At 47.5% G+C, this 22,748-nt stretch overlaps 1 protein-coding gene across 2 annotated transcripts in view; it reads right to left on the reverse strand.

The window, feature by feature from the left end:
* Positions 1–22,748, reverse strand: part of LMAN2L (lectin, mannose binding 2 like) — a 48,614-nt gene that overhangs the window by 20,184 nt on the left and 5,682 nt on the right. The window contains exons 1-4 of one of the 2 annotated variants that reach the window (XM_073559543.1): positions 20,251–20,462; positions 11,887–12,005; positions 10,398–10,515; positions 10,213–10,295 (exon numbers count right to left, since the gene is read on the reverse strand). In XM_073559543.1, the coding sequence (XP_073415644.1) occupies positions 10,213–10,295; positions 10,398–10,515; positions 11,887–12,005; positions 20,251–20,413 (483 nt within the window). In that variant the 5' untranslated portion in view covers positions 20,414–20,462. Of the gene's footprint in view, positions 1–10,212; positions 10,296–10,397; positions 10,516–11,886; positions 12,006–20,250; positions 20,463–22,748 lie in introns of those variants that run through there. The other variant, XM_073559544.1, reaches the window with a different exon arrangement.

The raw sequence follows: 22,748 nt of genomic DNA on the forward strand, positions 1-22,748 counted from the left end.
ATGAGCTGCATGAATGGGTATATGGTAGTAGGCATCTTTTAAATCTAACACCACCATAAAGCAATTTTGAAACAGCAATTTTATTGTTGAATTAATGGTCTCCATTTTGAACGGGCGTATGACGAGGAATTCGTTGAGGGATTTAAGATTTATTATAGTCCTAAAGGAGCTGTCTGGCTTGCGGACCAGGAACAGAGGGGAGTAGAAACCTTTTCCCCTTTCTCCCTCTGGAACCATAGTTAGGACCTTCTTGCGGCAAAGATCATGCACCTCGGCCTCCAGGGCAGCTTGTTCTGATGTGGAAGACCTGAGTGGGGTGATCTTAAATCGATCTTGGGGAACCCGGGCGAATTCTAGTCGTAGACCCGCAGCCATCACCCCCAGTATCCAGTTACTACTAGAAATCATGAACCAGGCTGGGTAGAAGGCAGCTAGTCTCCCCCCTACCGGAGCAACTAGTCATTGGGGCGGCTTTTTATTGTCATGTACTGGACCTTCCTGGCGCCCCCCTCCTCCGAACATGAATCCTGTACCTTTCCTTCTTTTGTCATCCCATCTGCCCTGATCCCTGGACGGCCTTCTACGGAAATATCCTTTCCTGGTACAGGGACGTCTATAAGAAGGGCTCGGCAGACTGGGGAACTTCTTATCATCCCCGGCTTTCTCTAAAAGTTCATCCAGGACGGGGCCAAACAGATATTCCCCCTCACACGGAATGGAGCAGAGTCGTGACCTGGCCTGGATATCTCCTGGCCAGCATTTTAACCAGAGAGCCTTTCGAGCTGCATTGGATAAACCTGCGGTCCTAGCCGCCATCCTCGCAGAGTCTGCCGAAGCATCAGTCAAAAAAGCAGCAGCACTTTGGATGATCGGTAGAGTTTTTCGAATGGATGCTCTTGAGGCTCCGTCCTTCAGCTGGGAATCCAGTTGATCCAGCCAGACCATCATGGATCTGGCCGTACATGTGGCAGCTATCGCTGGTCTTAGAGCGCCTGCTGACATCTCCCATGTTCCCTTTAGAAAAGAATCCGCCTTTTTATCCAGCGGGTCTTTTATGGAGGCCATGTCGTTGAAAGGTATGGAGGATTTTTTGGAGGCTTTGGCTACTGCCGTGTCCAGCTTAGGGGCCTTATCCCATCTGCTTACCACTGGGTCATCAAAAGGGTACCTTCGCTTGAAGGCAGGTGGCAAGGAGCCCCTTTTTTCAGGTCTTTTCCATTCCCTATCAGGCTCTGGACTTTGTCATTTAATGGAAAGGCCCTGCGCTTTCTGGGATCTAGACCCCCGATCATCATGTCCAGTGCCGAAAGTTCTGGCTTTGCGTCTGCTACCCCCATGGTGGACCTTATAGCTTTAACTAGCCTATCCATTTGGTCTAAGGGGGAAGCAGAATCGGCTAGAGTCTTCCTCCGAAGACGACGAAGTGGAGGCCGGGGAATCTGAGGAGTCATCATTCCTAGGGGCGGCCGAGGACTGCGAACCCGAGAAACTAATTTCTCTCCTCCTAGAAGAATCCCCTTTAGATAGGGCCTTCATCTCTGTCCTGATTATCTCCCTCAGGCTTGTGGTGAAGTCCGGCGTTTCTTCCGATACCTGTATGGATGGGGGAGAGTGTGGGCCTGTCAATCTACCCTTGGGCCAACGTCCCCTTTCAACCCCTACTATTTGTCGCACGCATGGCTGACAACTTTTTAGGGTGGCCATCTGGTAAGGGGCAACTACCGAGGGCACATTCCCTGTGCTTCTGTTTTCCCGTAGCTTTCCTCCCCTGCGAAAAAACATAAGGGAACACTGCATCAGGGTACATTCACAGAGATCTCTTACCTATGCAGATGAGGCAGGTACCAGATCACGGAGGGAGGCAGGAGGGTCCTTTAGTCTGGAGGAACTGCGGCTCGTTCGTCTGTTTCTTCTGCTGGCCACTCGCATGAGGCTTCACCGTGGCCTGTTTCTGTGGGCGCTCCTGCACCTCGTCCTGCTGCTCTATGGGGGCTTCTGTCGTATACATTGCTGGGCCTTCAGAAGCACCCCAGCAGAGTCACCTCCTGCCTTATAAGGCCTCCCGGTGTCCAGGTCAGCAGGGTTCTGGCCGCGGCACCTCCCACCCGGGACCCCCCCGTCCATGCTCCAGCCCCCCCCCCTCCCCGGGCGCCGCGCGCCACCCGCCACCCCGGACAGCCGCGCACACCAGAAAGCCGGCCGGCACCTGACTTCCAGTTTCGGTGTTCCCGGCCCCGCCCCTTCCGCAGCTCGCCTGAGACCGCGGGAGCGCGCGGAAAGGAGCTGGCACAGCGCCCCCAGCTCAGACTTGCCCGCAGCCCCCACGTGCGCCACCCTGCGCCCGCCGACCAGGCGCAACCGTCGGCCCGGACGGAAAGGGAGACCGGACCCCGGGGGGAGCGCACCAGGAGGGGCCTGGGGCATACATACCTCCTGGTGCCGGCACTCTGGAGGCAGCTGTCCTGGGTAGGTCAGCCGGCCTGGGAATCCCTCGACTCCATGACGGACGATCTGAAGGAAGTCCCGTCCTCTAGGAACAGGAAACCAACTGATGCGTGGGAGAGGTGCCGCTCTTTTGTATCTGTAGGTTTCCTGTTCCTGAAGGGCAGATCCCCTCTCAAGTGGTGCTGTCATGGACGACCGAATAAAATATGATTTTTTCTTTTCACGCCCGGACGTTATAAACTTCTGTGAAGCACTTGGGGGTTCAAAGTGCTCACCACACATCTAGATAAGTTCCGTGGGGGGTCTAGTTTACAAAATGGTGTCATTTGTGGGTTGTTTCCACTGTTTAGGTACATCAGGGGCTTTCCAAACGCTGCATGGCGTCCAATTCCAGCCAAGAATGTAAAATGGCGCTGCTTCCCTTCCGAGCTCTGCCATGCGCCCAAATAGTGGTTTACTCCCACATATGGGGTATCAGCGTACTCAGGACAAATTGCACAATAACTTTTAGGGTCCTGTTACCCTTGGAAAAATAAAAATTGAGGCTGAAGAGATAATTTTTGTGGAAAAAATATGATTTTTTAATTGTACCGCTGTACATTATAAACTTCTGTGAAGCCCTTGTGAGTTCAAAGTTCTCACCACATATCTAGATACGTTCCTTGGGGGGGGGGGGGGGGGTCTAATTTCCAGAATGGGGTCACTTGTGTGGGGTTTCCTCTGTTTAGGTACATCAGGGGCTCTCCAAATGGGACATGGCGTCCGATTTGAATTCCAGCCAATTTTGCATTGAAAACGACTAACGGCGCTCCTTCCCTTCTGAGCTCTGCCATGCGCCGAAACAGTGGTTCTCCCCACACATATCAGGTATCAGCGTACTCAGGATAAATTGCACAATAACTTTTGCAGTCTAATTTCTCCTGTTACCCTTGGTAAAATAAAAAAAATTGGACCTGAAGTAATTTTTTTTGTGAAGTTAAATGTTCGTTTTTTTTGTTTTTTTTTTAAAACATTCAAAAAATTCCTGTGAAGTACCTAAAGGGTTAATAAACTTCTTGAATGTGGTTTTGAGCACCTTGAGGGGTGCAGTTTTTAGAATGGTGTCACTTTTGGGGATTTTCTATCATATAGACCCCGCAAAGTGGCTTCAAATGTGATGTGGTCCGTAAAAGTAAAACGGTGTTGCAAAAATGAGAAATCGCTGGTTAACTATTAACCTTTATAACTGCCTAACAAAAAAAAAAAAAAAAATTTGGTTCCAAAATTGTGCTGATGTAAAGTAAACATGTGGGAAATGTTACTTATTAAGTTTTTTGTGTGCCGTATCTGTGATTTAAGGGCATAAAAATTCAAAGTTGGAAAATTGCGAAATTTTCAAAATTTTCGCAAAATTTCCATTTTTTTCACAAATAAACGCAAGTTATTTGAAAGAAATTTTACCACTAGCATGAAGTACAATATGTCACGAGAAAACAATGTCAGAATCACCGGGATCCGTGGAAGCGTTTTAGAGTTATTACCTCATAAAAAGGACAGTGGTCAGAATTGTAAAAATTGGCCGGTCATTACCGGGCCAACCACCCTTGGGGGTAAAGGGGTTAAGATGATCCGACAGTCTTCTCCTGTACTGACAAAGTGCAGATTCGTTCCAGGTAACTTCGGTGGCCCACCGCCTGAACTCAGAGCAATACCATTTGGTGGTGAGTTTACCCTGGAAGAGACCCATGATAGTGTCCTCTGCCACTCTGACCAGGTCTGGTTCATCAAAAATCAGTTCTAAGGCCTCAAAGAACCTATCCACAGACACACGTTCAGGGGCAGTAGCAGGAAACGAAAAGGCCCAAGTCTGGGGACCCTCCCGGAGAAACAAAATAATTATCCCCACCCGTTGACTCTCATCCCCAGAGGATCGGGGTCTCAGGGAGAAAAGAAACTTACAACTCTCCCTGAACGTATGGAACTTCTCCTCCTCTCCAGAAAAAGCATCTGGGAGCCTGACCGTAGGTTCAGGAGCGTGGAACGAGACATCTACTGGGTCGGAGCAGCTACAGGCAGGTTGGGAAAAAGAACCCTGAACAGACCTAACAGTCTCAGAGAGCTCCTTTTGAAGAGGATTATGAGAAGTGGCCAGGGCTCTATGTTCAACTGACAAATCCTGCATCATTTGAATCCAATCAAACATCTGATCCACAAGAGTACAAAGCGGATCCATAGAGAGAGGAGAGAAAAAAAAAAAAAAAAGTATGTTTAGTTATAATGTCACGCTGCTGCTATGCAGGTAGATGCAAGCTCCACTAGATGGCAATAGAGTGGAGGGAGGACTGCACACATCAAGAGCAGACCTGCAGTGCAGCAGCGAGGCTGCCACCAGGTGGCAGCAGAATAGTCAAACAAGCCGAGTCAATATTAGTCTGTAGCGCAGTACCAAAGGAATAAAACACAGAGTCAGAAGCAAGCCAAGTGGGTCAGCATATGCCAAAGACAAGAGACAAGCAGCACGTCAGAGTCTAAGCCGAGTCTGATATCAGGGAGTTCTAAACATGAAAGGGAAACACTGAGTCGGGACGGGGAGTGGGGGACAAACCGATACGGGCAAAGTCAGCAACAGCAGGAGGACACAGGGTACTACCAGAGTCAGATACTCACGCCATAGGCAGAAAATCTAACTGGAGGAGACAACTAATACTGACCGCACTCATTACCGTTATATACAGAGGAGACAGCTAATACTGACTGCACTCATTACCGTTATATACAGAGGAGGCAGCTAATACTGACCGCACTCATTACCGTTATATACAGAGAAGGCAGCTAATACTGACCGCACTCATTACCGTTATATACTGAGGAGACAGCTAATACTGACCGCACTCATTACCGTTATATACTGAGGAGACAGCTAATACTGACCGCACTCATTACCGTAATATATAGAGGAGATACCTAATACTGACCGCACTCATTACCGTAATATATAGAGGAGACAGCTAATACTGACCGCACTCATTACCGTAATATATAGAGGAGATACCTAATACTGACCGCACTCATTACCGTAATATATAGAGGAGATACCTAATACTGACCGCACTCATTACCGTAATATATAGAGGAGACAGCTAATACTGACCGCACTCATTACCGTAATATATAGAGGAGACAGCTAATACTGACCGCACGTATTAGCCTTAACACGCACAGTAAACCCTGTAGAGGCCGCTCCATACACCTCTATCACTGGTTGTTTCAGGGGGGAGACAGTGGAGAATAATCCAACATGGTCTATTTTCCTCCCTGCTTAGGAGAGCTACACATGACCTACAATCTTTTCTTCCTTCTTGTAAACTGTCTGTTCCTTCAGTTGCATGTTATTTTCCTGTAACGCGGGAGAACATATGATTTGCTCAGTGCTGCAAGCCATGGCTGATGAGCGCTTCACAATGCGTTTAGTTTAGGAGGCCGAGCTCATCTTAGCAAACAGCTCAAGGAGCGGCGTACATCCAATAAAGACTGGAGACTAATCCGTGCAGAAGACAAACAGAAGGAAATGACTGCATAAGACGGATTATTGTCTGCAGGACTCATTCGCCAACACTATGCACATATATACATCCATACAAAGTGTTTAGCAGGTGTGGAAAAATTGCTGCCGAGTAAGAATGTTTTAGAAAACAAAAGTGTCGATATTTTTTTATCAATTAACAAAATGCCAAGTGAATGAATAAAAAGAGAAATCTAAAAATCAATATTCGGTGTGACTGCCCTTTGCCTTCATCAGTTTTCCTAGGTACTTGTCCCATGCACGGTTTTTGAAGGAACTTAGCAGGGAGGCTGTTCCAAACATCTTGGAGAACTAACCACAGATCTTCTGTGGATGTCGCTTGTCCAAACCCTTGTCTCTTCATGTAATCCCACATAGACTGGATGATGCAGGGAGATCAGGGCTCTGCGGGGGTGGAATCATCACTTTCAGGACTCCTTGTTCTTCTTTACACTGAAATTAATATGCAGTAGCCAATCAGATGCCTCCATGATGGATAAGTATCTGCCGGCATTTCTCAGCATTGAAGACCAAATCCCCAACAAGCCGACATCCACAGAAGATCTGTGGTTAGTTCAAGATGTTTAGAACAGCCTCCCTGCCCAGATCCTTCAAAAGCTGTGCTAAAGTGCAAGTACCTAGGAGAATTCATGCTATGACACTGTTTTAAAGGCAAAGGGCGGTCACAGCAAATACAGATGTGATATAGATTTCTCTTTTGTTCATTCACTTTGTATCTTGTTCTTCCATAAAAATAATAGTATGGAAATATGTTTATGCCCAAACAGAAAAGTATTTCAAGAGTGATTCCTTTATTGGCCAAATAGAAAAAAAATATATAATACCAAGAAGGAAACGTCATGGAAATATGGAAACCACAGGATGGATAGACAGGATAATGATATACAAATGATGAAAACATGGAAATAACATTTTCAAAACATCTCAATTTAGTCATTAACCCCTTCATGACCTTTGACGTATACTTAACGTCAGCAGTCGTGTTCCCCACCTTTGATGCGGGCTCTGACGCTGAGCCTACAACTTACTTTCATGTGCCTTTAACAGCAATTGGTGGAGTGGTGCTTAACCTGTTAAATCCCGCTGTCAATCACTGACTGCGGGATTTAACACGCACCGGAAGCGCATTACTAATCCTGCCCATCCTGTCCCGTGATCACAGGTGCCGATGGGTTGTCATGACAGCTGGGGGTCTGCAAAAGACCCCCCATGCCTGACATTGTGAAAGCAGTCCCATTAAGGCTGTGTGCACATGATGCAGATTTGCAGCGGATTTTACCGCGCAGAAACGTTGCATATCTGCATTGTGATGTACAGTAGCCTTAAAATCAATGTAAAAAAAAAACCGCTGTGCAGACGCTGCGGATTTTTCCGCGCGGTTTTCCTGCGGTACAAAATCCGCAGCATGTCACTTCTTTTGTGCGGTTTTCCATCTCCCCTGTCACCAAATCCGCAGGGGGAAAACCGCGATGGAAAACCGCACAAAAACCGCATGAAAAATGGAAGAAATCCGCAGGAAAAATGCAGGTCATTTGACCTGCGGATTTCTTCCATTCTGCGCGGAAAAATCCGCAGGGCCAAAAAGTACGTCTGCACTCAACCTAAGATTATTATTTCTGCTATAAATAGCAGGGCTGAAGCCCTGTTATGTGTAGCACAGGTGATCACAGTTTTAAGTCTCCCAAGGGGCCTATTGGAGTGAGCAAAAAGTGGGGAAAAAAACAAGTTTTTAAAAATACGGGGGAAAAAAAAAAAAAAAAAGTTCAAATCACCCCTTTTGCCCCATTGAAAAAAAAAAAAAAAAAAAAAAAAAAAATAGATATATTTGATAGTGCTGTCCTCAATGTCCGATCAAAGTATTAAAACAATCCAATTGGTAAACGGCGTAACATGATAAAAGTCAAAACGCCAGAATTACATTTTTCTGGGGGCCACTGCAACTTTGCAATAAAATGCACTAACAGGCGATCAAAACATCATGTCTACCCCAGAATGGTATCAATGAAAACATCAGCTCATGGCGCAAAAAAAAAAAAAAAACCTCACCCAGCCAACTGTTGAATTGCACATTTTTTGTAATTCGGTGAGGAGGACAGACCTCCATTGCTCCATTCCAGTCACCTGTCTCCAACTGAAGACCACAGGGGCCTTCATGAGGGAATGTCACTTCGGATCTATTCCCAGTATTATGGTGTGGGGACCCCTCTAGCCTTCATTCCAGGTACACCAACAGCTAGGCGTTACATTTATTCAGTAATGCAACCAGTGGAATGGTTTTTCTACAAACTGTCAGCAGGTGGCATGCTTTTTGTGCTACTGTGAGCAGCCTGGGAGGCCTAAACGTGCTACCATGGCCTGCAGCGTCTCCGGACTTGTCTCCCATCAAGCACATTTGAGACATCATTAATTGGCAACTGCAAAGGGAGCTGCCAGAAGAGGATCTTGATGATTTGCCCAAGTTCTTTCAGTGAGGCAAAACCTTCCTCAGACAACCATTAACAACCTCACTGATAGCAGCCAAGGCTGTAAGAACTGGGATTTCTGCAATGTGCAGAACACATGAAGCTGTGCAGATATCACAGGGGACACAAGACAGAGGCAACAGATGACTCATAAATTGTTATTCCTATACATGGCATGCATTAAGACAAAGAAAGGCAAGTGTATTAATAGAGGAGCTTAATATACCTGATTCCCTGCGGAGTACCTTTTCTTCTGAGATGGCAGTCCAGAAGCAGAGGAGAAAGCACAGGCAACAATACACAAACATTGCAACTTAGTAACATCCATGGAAAAGCAGAGACAGTACAGAATATCCGCTAAACATGCCAGGAAGCCGGTATTGTTCTCAGTTATCAGTCAGACTGTGGGTGCAGAATAACACATGCTCTGCTCTGACTTTGGTGGGCCTGATTACATTGGGAGGTCTTGTCTACCATAACCACCGATAAGCGCCTCCCTGACCTTTCCCGGCGCCTGCGCACTGCAGTACTTTGGTCTGCCCTCAACAGGGCAGAGAAGTACGCCAGCGCAGGAGCGCGATGCCGGGGAGCCATGAAGCAAGGAGGAGGGCAGCATCGCAAGAAAATGGGAGGCACCGGACCTGCGACACCCATCGGACCGGACCACCCCCCGGGTGAGTATAATAAAAGTTATTTTTCTCATCTTGTAGGTTGGATTGGGGGCTTATCTACAGTATTATAGAATGCTGTACATAAGCCTCGAAAGGCGGTGGCCGTATCTTACATCAGCCAAAACTACTGACAGGTTTCCTTTAAGAAAATGAGAAACTCTATAAAGAAGCTTCACAGTCTACAAAAAAATATCTCCTCTCTATTTGACTGGTGATAATTGATACTGATGTAGATCCCACTGCAGAGACCCCCAACTAGGACTCACATCCCACATTTTTTCACTGTTTGTAAGGTGGCGGCCTGGAGGCGTCAAATAAAATGGAAGGTTCACATACACCCATCTGTTCCATTAACTAATATTAGTGACTATTACAGTTAAAAAGGACATTTCATCAATGTTTTCATGTTTAACTGGACAGACGACGGAATACTGGCTGTTGAGCGTAGTAAACTGTCTTTTTATTTTCATTATTTTACCTCTCCGTTGCAAAGATATTAGCATTGAAATATTTAAACCTAGTGAGTCAATGTTAATAAAGTCCAAGTAGATGTTATCACAAAGTATACACGGGAGGGCGTGCACTTCTTCCTGTATAATGCTGACAAATCATTAGCAGGCAGCAACAAAGAGTAGAAGCAGCTGTGATATGATCAGGGTCACATGACCTGAGTCCACAGGTCCTGCCAGTCAGAGTGTGCAGCCTAAATAAGAACTGAAGATATATTAAAAAAGCACAGAAGTGTGGATATATGAATGAGTTAGTATTTCCATGCTTCTCTAAATACCGCACTCTGCTGTTATCATTGTCTTTCAAAGGAGTACAAGGCGCTTATATGGCCAACTTCTCCATTCAACACATCCTGGCCTTGTTCTAGTGGAGAAAAGGGATCAGGAGATTCAACATATCCGATCCTTCTCATAAACATGAGATAGGCAGACAGTCCCAGTGAAATCAGAAGCTTTGGTGATGAATCCATTACTAATAATACAGTAACCTCTAAAGCAAATAGCAATGAATTCAAGATGAAAACTAGAAATGAGACCTGCCGGTAGAGTAATGGCGCACTTACCTCATGCTGCTTCTCCTCATTCGGGTACGTGTCGACAAACACTCCCAGACCTACAAACTTATCTTTACTTCCGAACACAGAACCTGAAACATCAGATCAGTAAAAAAAAAAAAAAAAAAAAATACAATTATCACATCAAGACATGAATCACCGCAGCCTAGAAAAGCAGAGCAACAATTTCTCACCTTCTTGCATTCGATCCTTGGTGAACCAGAGGGCAAAGCCATCACCGTTTAGGTTTTTCTTGCCCTGTCCGTGGACTTTAAAATTAACTTGTAGCTCCCAATCCCGTAGGTAGCAGGGCTGGAAAAAAAAAAAAAAAAAATAGAATGTTTAGCCTGCTATTTATGGAGGGTCTGCGATCTGAGGAGAGCAGGGACATTGAGCTTAGGATGGAGTCAGACTTACAACCTTCTAACCGGCATATATACACACAATGATCTCAGACTATGCACACATTCCCATCGTCATATACGAATACTAAATGGTACTTCTCGTCTACTGATCTGGAGCCCATATACCGCAAGAATAACAACCTCCTGAAAAGTAGAACCAAGATGGCATAGCTTGGCCATTGAGTAGGCTTCCAGCTGCCACGATAACCCATCGGCACACTGCGAATGTGTTGCCCGAGGGGCCGGAGATGTGTGCCAAGATGTAAGGGTGCAACATTCCAAACCACAGACTGACAGCAGCATCTACGTGGTTAAACAAAACCCAAGACAGAAACAAAATGAACATATACCCTGCAGTAAGTAATAAGTAAAAGTGTGTATAAATTTCATTGGGTACGTAGTAAACTCCATTTTTGATTAAAAGAAGCGTAAAAGCCACCCCAACAGCACCAAGGTGTACCACAATCGGGATGGTCCTAATCAAATCTAATAAAACCTCACCATGTGTCAAAGTGAGGTCAATGAGAATAATGACCGAGCAGGATCAGGTCCCGAATATGGACACCCAGCAAAAGGGAAGCTATATAAATGCAATGTCCAGCTCAAAGAAAAAGGAGGCCTCAGCCTTACCAGCACTAGGTGCAGGAACCGGAAACTTAATAACAAAAAATGAACTGGCGTATAAGTTGGCATGCATGTAAAATAGGATCGTGTTCACACTGACTATTACACAGACAAAATCCAAGACAAACAAAATGAACATATACACTGCTGTAAGTAAAAAGCACTTAGAAAACGCCGTTTTTGATTAAAAATAAAGGATATAACCCATTCCACCAGAGACAAGTTGTACCACAATCGGGAAGACCCCGACCTCTAGTATTAAAACCTTACCATGTGTTCAAAGTGATGTCAATGCTGGTGCGATGGCTTTTACTACTCCTTTTACTTACAGCAGGGTATATGTTCATTTTCTCTTGGTCTTGGGTTTAGTCTGTGTAATGGCCAGTGTGAACAAGCTCCTAGTTTGTATACCAACTTATACCGCAGTTCACTTCTTTTTTTGTCAAGTATGTGGTTAAACAGCAGCGATCAGAGTTGGCTCCTGTCTCTGCAGTTAGAAACAGGTGCTGCCTGTACAACACAAACTTCATGCTAGCCTGGGTGGGTCGTGCTCTGTTCCTGATCCTGCACCCAACCTGTGACCAATAAATACATCACAGGTCATTAATAGAGAGTAAAACAGAAACAATGGGGAAAATACCGCATCAAGCCTTACCATGCGATTCCACACAGCTCCTTGCTTGCTCTGTGAATCTGGAGTGAGGCGGACATATTGAGGAGTAACCAGCACACTGCCCATTAAGTCCCATAGGGATGAAGAAGAAGAGCCCACGCCTGAAAGACAAGAAATGATCCTCTGTAAAGAGGCTTCAGGGATAAAACTTCTTAGTTTATTTCTTCCAATTTGCTTCCTCAGGTCCAATATTTGCCCCCCGGGTTCAGCCACTGAAGTTACTCTAGATACGTTGTTGGGTTGTCTAGAACAGGTTTCCGGCCTGGTTTTAAAAAAATTAATGAAGTACAGCTTCATTATTCAAAAACAATGCCACCCTTGCCCAAGTTCTGCTCTCTTAGGTGGGCAGAGGACTAAATGGTTGTCCACTACTTTTACATTGAGGACATATCCAGATGAGGGAGGGTCCAACACCCCCAGATCAAGGAGGGTCCAACACCCCAGATCAAGGAGGGTCCAACACCCAGAAAAGTGTACGGAGCAGAATTCTACATTTCCATACACTTTTACATGCGGTCACCTCTGGAGCTAATCACAGCTTCTTAGTGGTGGTGCAGGCCACCACCAGGGTCACTTTGATTACCAATCCGGAGGACGCTCGCTCACAGCTAGCTATCCCGGGCCCTCCATACATCATAACCTTTGGCCTAATCTTCACGTGTCTTGAAAGGGAAGGGTGGAGAAAACCGCTGCCAGAAGGCTGAGATATTGGCTTATCATCTGCACAACAAAAGTCAGATGTTCAAATTCAACATGACCGACCCTCATCTCCCCCAACATCAGGCAGGAGACCCCATACACAGCAGACTGGCAGTGGGTATCGTCAGGTTCAACAAATGATACTCTTCTATGTATGGGACCTGAATGACAGATACAAGTACTGGAAACCTCTGTAATGTCTGTTCTGCAGATGCGCTGGTCTCCTCCAACGACCCAGAAGTCAGAGCGAGATCAGAAGAGCAGAACAGAAATACGTTCTCTGCCCAAACATGACAAAATCAACAGTGCCTGTGATACTATGAAGGTGACTGAATGACATAGGAAGAGACATCCACATGAATCAACAGATGACACCAGCTCAACAGGACACCCGGGAGGTCCGAGAACATCCAGCGGACATGTGGGGGGGCTCATCTGTACCGGCATTTGTTTGGCTTCATCTTATACAACATGCAGCACAACAGCTATCAGTCCAGAAAAACGTCTCCCAGAAGTACGAGACCCGGGCGCCGCGGATATGCCACATCTTTCACATGGCTAATGGTGAACCCCACAATGGAACCCTGCAGCACAACTTGTCACACTGCAGATGTCATGTCCGCGGCACCGGGCAGTTTTCTCTGTAGCAATTAATCACATTTGGTCCCATCTCATCCACAATGCCGGGATTGTAATACGCAGAGGCATTCTGCCCAGAAATATCGAGACGGATAATCCACTGCATATCTGACCTCTGTGGACAAGTCCTGAGTGATCAGCGCTGTGTGACAGGCGCAGCCCATCGATAAAAGAGGCGCTCTTCCAGGAAGAAAGTAATCTGGTTTTATCTAATATATAAAGCTCAGTGTGAGAGAGTGTGTGTGTGTGTGATTGGCATCTGCACCGTCGCAGCTACAGCCACAAAATTTTGCACAGTGACACGTCTGGACCCCGACAGCGTCATAGGCTATGTTGTGAGGTCGAAATTTTAACCCCGCGCGTTCCAATTCACCAAACAATTTTGCCCCTATCTACATAACTGGGAAAAAGTGAAAGGAAAAGTGTTGGAGGCAAATTGACAGCTGCCAGATGTGAACAAGGGGGACTGAAAGAATGAGAGCGATGGCGCCAAACAGTATATACCGTACAGTTGCTAAGGTGGGGCCCTGACCTGGGATACTCACCACACACGGGGATATGAGCACACACACAAAATGCACCACACATATACCACCCTCAGCACACATTTCACCACACATACACCAACCTCGCCACTCAAAACTCGCCATGCTGTCCCAGAGCTGTTTAAAAGATGAAAAATGAGCTGTGATTGGTTGCTATCAGCAACAGTTTTCTTTGTAGACAGTTGTGATAACTGAGGCCTATTATTCTTATCATTTCTATGCTGTTATCCTTCTGTAAAGCTGGAAATAACACAATTTATTACCGTGCCAACACAGACCACCCTCTGACACAGACTGCAGGGGGAGCCCAGTATCACACAGGATAGGATTAGATACACGGCTCAGCAGTCAGTATCACACAGGAGAGGATTAGATACACAGCTCAGCAGTCAGTATCACAAGGATAGGATTAGATGCATGGTTTTTATGTGTAATATAATCATTATAATTTGTTATAACTAACCACAGTTGGTTACTATGCCAGGGCAACGCCGGGCTCTTCAGCTAGTAGTTTTTATAAAACAGGACAGATGTATCCGTGATGATAAATGTAGCAAAGTTGTGTGACCCCTTGGAAAGGAGCCCCATATGACCCATCAAGGGGCCGTCCACTCCATAGAAATATTTATGGCTTCAAATAGATCAGTATGCAATATGTCCAACACCCCGCACCGCCGGCCATCTGTGGAAATCCTTACATCAGTGTCACAAAATCCAGGGCTGTGGAGTCGGAGTCGTGGAGTCGGAGTCGGTGCTCATTTTGGTGGAGTCGGAGTCGGAGTTGGAGTCGGTATAAAATGGACCGACTCCGACAATATATAATAAATTGGGTACAGTAATTCAATGCAGGATGTGCTGAATATTTTTTCATAGGAGTTTGGGAAAGTTATGAAATGTCCTATAAATGGCTGTTATATTCCTGATCTAAGGCTATATTCACACACAGAGTTTTTCCTGTGTTTTTTGAGGATACGTTTTTCAGCTGCAAAAGTTGATCATCTTTTTAAAAAACTGCATCACCTGAAAGGTTTTTGAGCTCATAGATAATGTTACTCAATAGCAAAAGCAGATTAGAAATCTACTCTATCTATCCATTTATCCATATCTGTCTATCCATATCTTATCTGTACCAAAAAGAATGAAAACCGGGTAGTACACCAATATATATTCTGTTCTATCTAAATATCTTGATTATTGGATCATAAAAATGATTAAATGTCTGAGGTTCACATTGTACTACAATAAATTTTTCACTTAAATATAAGCAATATGTGTGGGAGTCGGAGTCGTGGAGTCGGAGTCGGTGTAAGGGAAATTGAGGAGTCGGAGTCGGTGTAAGGGAAATTGAGGAGTCGGAGTCGGAGTCGCAGGTTTGGCTTACCGACTCCACAGCCCTGACAAAATCTATAATTTGTTTTTTATATGAGCCAATACAAATATGTCACCATACTGTATTGCACTAATAAAGCTGATGTATACCTGGTGCCCCCAACGGTGTTTTCTGGCTCCGATCACCCCTGGGTACACAGAAAGCCCCAGCAGTGGTTTCTGGGTCTGATCACAACCCTGGGTACATGGTGGCCCCCAGTGGTGATATCTGGCTCAGACCATCCCCTGGGTACATGCTGCCCACCCTCTCTAGTTCCGATCATCCCCTGGGTACATTACAACCCCGGCAGTGGTCTCTTGCTCTGATCAACCTCTAGGTATACGGTGCTCAACAGCAGTGGTCTCTGGCTCTGACCACCCCCAGTGTATATGGCACCCCCCCAGAAGCGGTCTCTAACTCTGACCACCCCCCAGTGTATATGGCGCCCCCCCCAGCTGTGTTCTCTGGCTCTGACCATCCCCAGTGTATATAGCGCCCCCCAGCTATGGTCTCTGGCTCTGACCATCCCCAGTGTACAGTTGTGGCCAAAAGTATTGACACCCCTGCAATTCTGTCAGATAATACTCAGTTTCTTCCTGAAAATGATTGCAAACACAAATTCTTTGGTATTATCTTCATTCAATTTGTCTTAAATGAAAAAACACAAAAAGAATTGTCCTAAAGCCAAAATGGATATAATTCCACACCAAACATAAAAAAGAGGGTGGACAAAAGTATTGGCACTGTTCGAAAAATCATGTGATGCTTCTCTAATTTGTGTAATTAACAGCACCTGTAACTTACCTGTGGCACCTAACAGGTGTTGGCAATAACTAAATCACACTTGCAACCAGTTGACATGGATTAAAGTTGACTCAACCTCTGTCCTGTGTCCTTGTGTGCACCACATTGAGCATGGAGAAAAGAAAGAAGACCAAAGAACTGTCTGAGGACTTGGGAAACAAAATTGTGAGGAAGCATGAGCAATCTCAAGGCTACAAGTCCATCTCCAAAGACCTGAATGTTCCTGTGTCTACCGTGCGCAGTGTCATCAAGAAGTTTAAAGCCCATGGCACTGTGGCTAACCTCCCTAGATGTGGACGGAAAAGAAAAGTTGACAAGAGATTTCAACGCAAGATTGTGCGGATGTTGGATATAGAACCTCGACTAACATCCAAACAAGTTCAAGCTGCCCTGCAGTCCGAGGGTACAACAGTGTCAACTATCCGTCGGCATCTGAATGAAAAGGGACTGTATGGTAGGAGACCCAGGAAGACCCCACTTCTTACCCCAAGACATAAAAAAGCCAGGCTGGAGTTTGCCAAAACTTACCTGAAAAAGCCTAAAACGTTTTGGAAGAATGTTCTCTGGTCAGATGAGACAAAAGTAGAGCTTTTTGGGCAAAGGCATCAACAGAGTTTACAGGAGAAAAAAAAAAAAAAAACAAAAAAAAAAAAACACTGTCCCTACAGTCAAACATGGCGGAGGTTCCCTGATGTTTTGGGGTTGCTTTGCTGCCTCTGGCACTGGACTGCTTGACCGTGTGCATGGCATTATGAAGTCTGAAGACTACCAACAAATTTTGCAGCATAATGTAGGGCCCAGTGTGAGAAAGCTGGGTCTCCCTCAGAGGTCATGGGTCTTCCAGTAGGACAATGACCCAAAACACACTTCAAAAAGCACTAGAAAATGGTTTGAGAGAAAGCACTAGAGACTTCTAAAGGCCCCGTCTCACTAAGCGATCTCGGTAGCGAGATCGCTGCTGAGTCACAACTTTTGTGACGTAACAGCGATCTCACCAGCGAGATCGCTGTGTGTGATAGCGATCAGCGAGCGGCCCCCCTGCCGGTATCGCTGATCGCTGGAAGAAACCTCTGGACATTTCTTTGGTCGCTGGTCTCCCGCTGGCCAGCACGCATCGCTGTGTGTGACAGGCGGGAGACCAGCGATCAGGTGTAAAAAATAAAATATATAGTTATTCTCACCTTCCGACGTCCCGTTCAGCCATCCCGCCTCTCTCCACGCTGCGGTCCCAGTGATCCTTTGCACGAATGACCGCGAGACTTTGTTATCCCGCGAGACCGTGACATCTCGCGGTCATTCTCGCAAAGGATCACTGGGACCGGAGCGTGGAGAGAGGCGGGATGGCTGAACGGGACGTCGGAAGGTGAGAATAACTATATTTTTTATTTTGATTCTATTTTTTACAGCGATGACAAGCGATGCCGGGCGCTCGGCATCGCTGTGCTGATCGCTGGTGAAGCTGTCTGTGTGACAGCTCACCAGCGATCACATAGCGACTTACTAGCGATCCTGACACCTTGATATCGGTGTCGGGATCGCTGGTAAGTCGGTTAGTGAGACGGGGCCTTAAGGTGGCCAGCAGTGAGTCCAGACCTGAATCCCATAGAACACCTGTGGAGAGATCTAAAAATGGCAGTTTGGAGAAGGCACCCTTCAAATATCAGGGACCTGGAGCAGTTTGCCAAAGAAGAATGGTCTAAAATTCCAGCAGAGCATTGTAAGAAACTCATTGATGGTTACCGGAACCGGTTGGTCGCGGTTATTTTGGCTAAAGGTTGTGCAACCAAGTATTAGGCTGAGGGTGCCAATACTTTTGTCTGGCCCATTTTTGGAGTTGTGTGTGAAATGATCAATGTTTTGCTTTATTCTCTTTTGTGTTTTTTCATTTAAGACAAATTAAATGAAGATAATACCAAAGAATTTGTGTTTGCAATCATTTTCAGGAAGAAACTGAGCATTATCTGACAGAATTGCAGGGGTGTCAATACTTTTGGCCACAACTGTATATAGCACCCCCCAGCTGTGCTCTCTGGCTCTGACCATCCCCAGTGTATATGGCGCCCCCCAGCTGTGGTCTCTGGCTCTGACCATCCCCGGTGTATATGGCGCCCCCCAGCTGTGTTCTCAGGCTCCGAATATCCCTAGTGTATATGGTGCCCCACAGCGGTGATCTGTAGCTCTGACCACTCCTAGTGTATATGGCGCCCCCAGCAGGGTTTTCTGGCTCTGACCACCCCCAGTGTATATGGCACCCCCTATCGGTGGCTCTGACCACCCCCAGTGTACATGGCGCCTTCCAGCAGTGGTCTCTGGCTCTGACCACCCACAGGGTATATGGCGCCCTCCAGCAGTGGACTCTGGCTCTGACCACCCCCAGTGTATATGGCACCGCCTATCAGTGATCACTTGCTCTGATCATCCCCAGTGTATATGGTGCCCCCCAGCAGTGGTCTCTGGCTCTGACCACCCCCAGTTTATATAGCGCCCCCCAGCTGTGGTCTCTGGCTCTTGACCATCCCCAGTGTATATAGTGCCCCCCCAGCTGTGGTCTCTGGCTCTGATCACTCCTAGTGTATATGGTGCTTCCAGCAGGGTTTTCTGGGTCTGACCACCCCCAGTGTATATGGTGCCCCCTATCGGAGGCTCTGACCACCCCCTAGTGTATATGGCGCCCCCCCAGCAGGGTTTTCTGGCTCTGACGATCTTCAGGGTATATGGCACCCCCAAGCAGTGGTCTCTGGCTCTGACCACCCCCCGGTGTATATGGCGCCCTCCAGTGGTGATCTGTGGCTCTGACCAACCCTAGTGTATATGGCGCCCCCCAGCAGGGTTTTCTGGCTCTGACCGCCCCAGTGTATATGGCACCCCTCAGCGGTGGTCTCTGGCTCTGACCACCCCCAGTGTATATGGTGCCCCCTAGCAGTGGTCTCTGGCTCTGATCTTCCCCAGTGTATATGGCGCCCCCCAGCAGTGGTCTCTGGCTCTGATCTTCCCCAGTGTATATGGCGCCCCCCAGCAGTGGTCTCTGGCTCTGATCTTCCCCAGTGTATATGGCGCCCCCCAGCAGTGGTCTCTGGCTCTGATCTTCCCCAGTGTATATGGCGCCCCCCAGCGGTGGTCTCTGGCTCTGATCTTCCCCAGTGTATATGGCGCCCCCCAGCGGTGGTCTCTGGCTCTGATCTTCCCCAGTGTATATGGCGCCCCCCAGCGGTGGTCTCTGGCTCTGATCTTCCCCAGTGTATATGGCGCCCCACAGCGGTGGTCTCTGGCTCTGATCTTCCCCAGTGTATATGGCGCCCCACAGCGGTGGTCTCTGGCTCTGATCTTCCCCAGTGTATATGGCGCCCCACAGCGGTGGTCTCTGGCTCTGATCTTCCCCAGTGTATACGTCGCCCCCCAGCGGTGGTCTCTGGCTCTGATCACTCCTAGTGTATATGGTGCTTCCAGCAGGGTTTTCTGGGTCTGACCACCCCCAGTGTATATGGTGCCCCCTATCAGAGGCTCTGACCACCCCCTAGTGTATATGGCGCCCCCCAGCAGGGTTTTCTGGCTCTGACCATCTTCAGGGTATATGGCACCCCCAAGCAGTGGTCTCTGGCTCTGACCACCCCCCGGTGTATATGGCGCCCTCCAGTGGTGATCTGTGGCTCTGACCACCCCCAGTGTATATGGCGCCCCCCAGCAGTGGTCTCTGGCTCTGATCTTCCCCAGTGTATATGGCGCCCCACAGCAGTGGTCTCTGGCTCTGATCTTCCCCAGTGTATATGGCGCCCCCCAGCAATGCTCTCTGGCTCTGATCTTCCCCAGTGTATATGGCGCCCCCCAGCAGTGGTCTCTGGCTCTGATCTTCCCCAGTGTATATGGCGCCCCCCAGCAGTGGTCTCTGGCTCTGATCTTCCCCAGTGTATATGGCGCCCCACAGCAGTGGTCTCTGGCTCTGATCTTCCCCAGTGTATATGGCGCCCCCCAGCAGTGCTCTCTGGCTCTGATCTTCCCCAGTGTATATGGCGCCCCCCAGCAGTGGTCTCTGGCTCTGATCTTCCCCAGTGTATATGGCGCCCCACAGCGGTGGTCTCTGGCTCTGACCTTCCCCAGTGTATACGTCGCCCCCCAGCGGTGGTCTCTGGCTCTGATCACCCCCCTCCCCCATTACAGGAAGATCCCTATGATCCCCACTGCACTCTGTACAACTTCCAGTCACGTGTTTTCTCCCTCCTCGCCCAAACCACTACCCTGTGATCTCTCGGGTGTATGGTTCCCTCTGCCCCTGTGCTCCACCTTATAACTCACCCTGGTACGGCTTGCTCAACGAGTGTTCCCTCTTCAGATACTCCTCGGTCTGATCGGCAGCCACAGCACACAGCCATGCCGCCGCCAGCAGCGGAAAGACCCAGTTCCACAGCCGCTCCGACCGGCCCCAGATCGGGACACACCGTCTAAACGCCGCCGCCATCTTGCTACTCTTCGCTGTCACTTGCGCCAGCCAATCAGAAAACAGAGAGAAGGAGCGGCGACCATTGGAAGTCCAATTATATTCGCCAATAGGAAGGCACGTTGTAAATGCTGCACTTTGATTGGTTAGTTGACACTGTGCGCCTGGTTACCTGGGTTACGGGCGATAGTAATGCTTACAGTCTCCCGGGGCTGGCGGAGACTGCGGAGCTCCAGTGTGAGGAGCCATTATCTCACAGCCAGGCTGACTGCAGGCTCCGCCATGACTGTGGCCCCTGAGGACCAAGACACCTCTGGCTGCAAGGACAGCAGCACTCTTCAGCATTTTTTGTACATAACTTTTAGTTTTTAGTTGTACTTTATGAAGGGTTAATGTTTCGGTGCATATATATATATATATATTTTTTTTTATATATAAAACTGCAAACACTAAATCATCGTTTTTTATTCTCTTACTCGTGGCGGACACTCAGGTTTCTTTCAGAAATTATACATTTAATATTGCACAGCTTGTTCTGGTCATCACGTGTGTATATTCTATGACGTGTGTCCGGAGCATTCTACTCATTTCTGTGTAATAGAACAAAGACGCGTTTTGATGGGTTAGTTTAACATCACTTAATTTAATTCTTTTTTTATAGGGGCCGCTAAAAGAACAGGAATTTATCTATAGGCCGGCACATGATCCTGAATCTGCGCACCTAGGTGTAACCTAACAGCGGGACACCGGCAGACAGGGACTAGTGATGAGCGAACGTGCTGGGATAAGGTGTTATCTGAGCATGCTCGGGTGCTGAGTGACTTCGGTGTGCTCGAAGTATATGTTCGAATCCCCGCAGCTGCATGTCTTGTGGCGGTTAGCTAGCCGTGATACATGCAGGGATTACCCAACAGCCGCCATACACGCAGCCGCGGGGACTCGGACATATATTTCCAGCATGCTCAGATAACACCTTATCGGTGCAGGTTCGCTCGTCATCACTAATAGGAACCATTAATAGATCCTGAATTATTACCTCCAAACTATTAAAGGCACAAGAGTGACAAACGAGCACAATCAGTGATGGTCACGGCAACCAATCAGATTGTACCTTTCTTTGGTAAAGAGTAAGTTGAAAAATGCAATCTGATTGCCAATTTTAGTAACCATTCTTAGAATTACTCCCATTTTTGGGGTTTTGCATCCAATTTGCCTTTTTTTCCCCTCTGTCTTTTTTTTTTGTTCCAAAACACACAGGAAATAAACATGTATAACAAAACGTGTAATTGCAATACTTTTCTGAGAGAAATACTTCATTTTTTTCTAACAATTTCAAGGGTGCCAACATTTTTGGCCACTGCTGTATATATATACACACACACACACACACACACACACACACACGTATGTATAATATATATACTAGTGAGGAGTGGGTCCGGTAGATGAAAGAGTGGGTGTCTTGGTGCTGTGAGGGCTTCCCCCCCCCCCATGTCCACGATTCACATTTAAACTCTCAGTTTTGTCTTAGGCGTCAGTGTTTTGTTTGCAAACTGCAGAGCAGGAGGCTCTGTGCCCCCAGGCCTGTGTGAGGTTGAACACAGAGCCTGGGACAAAGCTGCTGACACACCCAAAAGGTATATGGTGGTCCAGTTGCCTATAGCAACAGGGTTGGACACAAACTGAATGACCCAGCTGTGATCCTGAGAATACCGCTTACCTTGTTTTGTGAGTTTTCTGGAATAAAGACGTTTTATGTTGAATTTTCCAGGGTCCCTGCCTGCCTGCCGCACTGTGTGAATGTAAGGAAGAGGACCGGGCTGTGGGTACCTCTGAGACGCCGGATCTGGAACTGCCAAAGCGGCAACCAGTGTTGCGGTTGGAAGGAAATGGGAGCCGGACAGGAACCCTAACCTAGAGAGAAGGGGCGTGGTAAGCTGGGAAAAGGCAGAAAGTTCCTGCCGAAGGGGAGAGAGAGCGCTGCAGAGTGAGTTGAAGCGCAGAGCAGAGACCCAGGACAGGGTCAGTGAGGACTTCCGGGTACCATTGGGAGCACAGAGAGACGGGTTCCGGGTAAAGCAGCGCGGTGCAGGTAGTCAGGTACCGGTAGGTGTACCGAGGGACGAGAACCAAGTGAGACATCGTGGTGCGTGCATCCAGTTGTTGGGTGCGCAGGGGAGCACACGCCAAGGAGAGACTTGTGTGGAGCTTCACAATTAGACTCTGCCTTTGAATGGACTAGGGGCACAGCGGGCAAAACCGGAGACCGCCCGGTGATGCCAGAAGCATTACCATGTGTTAGGCAGGAAAGCTTGAAGACGAAGTGTCGGCCTCCGCCAGCATTACATCATCTATT

This window comes from Dendrobates tinctorius, unplaced genomic scaffold, assembly GCF_039654945.1.
Source record: "Dendrobates tinctorius isolate UK_male_01 unplaced genomic scaffold, ASM3965494v1 ptg000272l, whole genome shotgun sequence".
Taxonomy (NCBI): domain Eukaryota; kingdom Metazoa; phylum Chordata; class Amphibia; order Anura; family Dendrobatidae; genus Dendrobates; species Dendrobates tinctorius.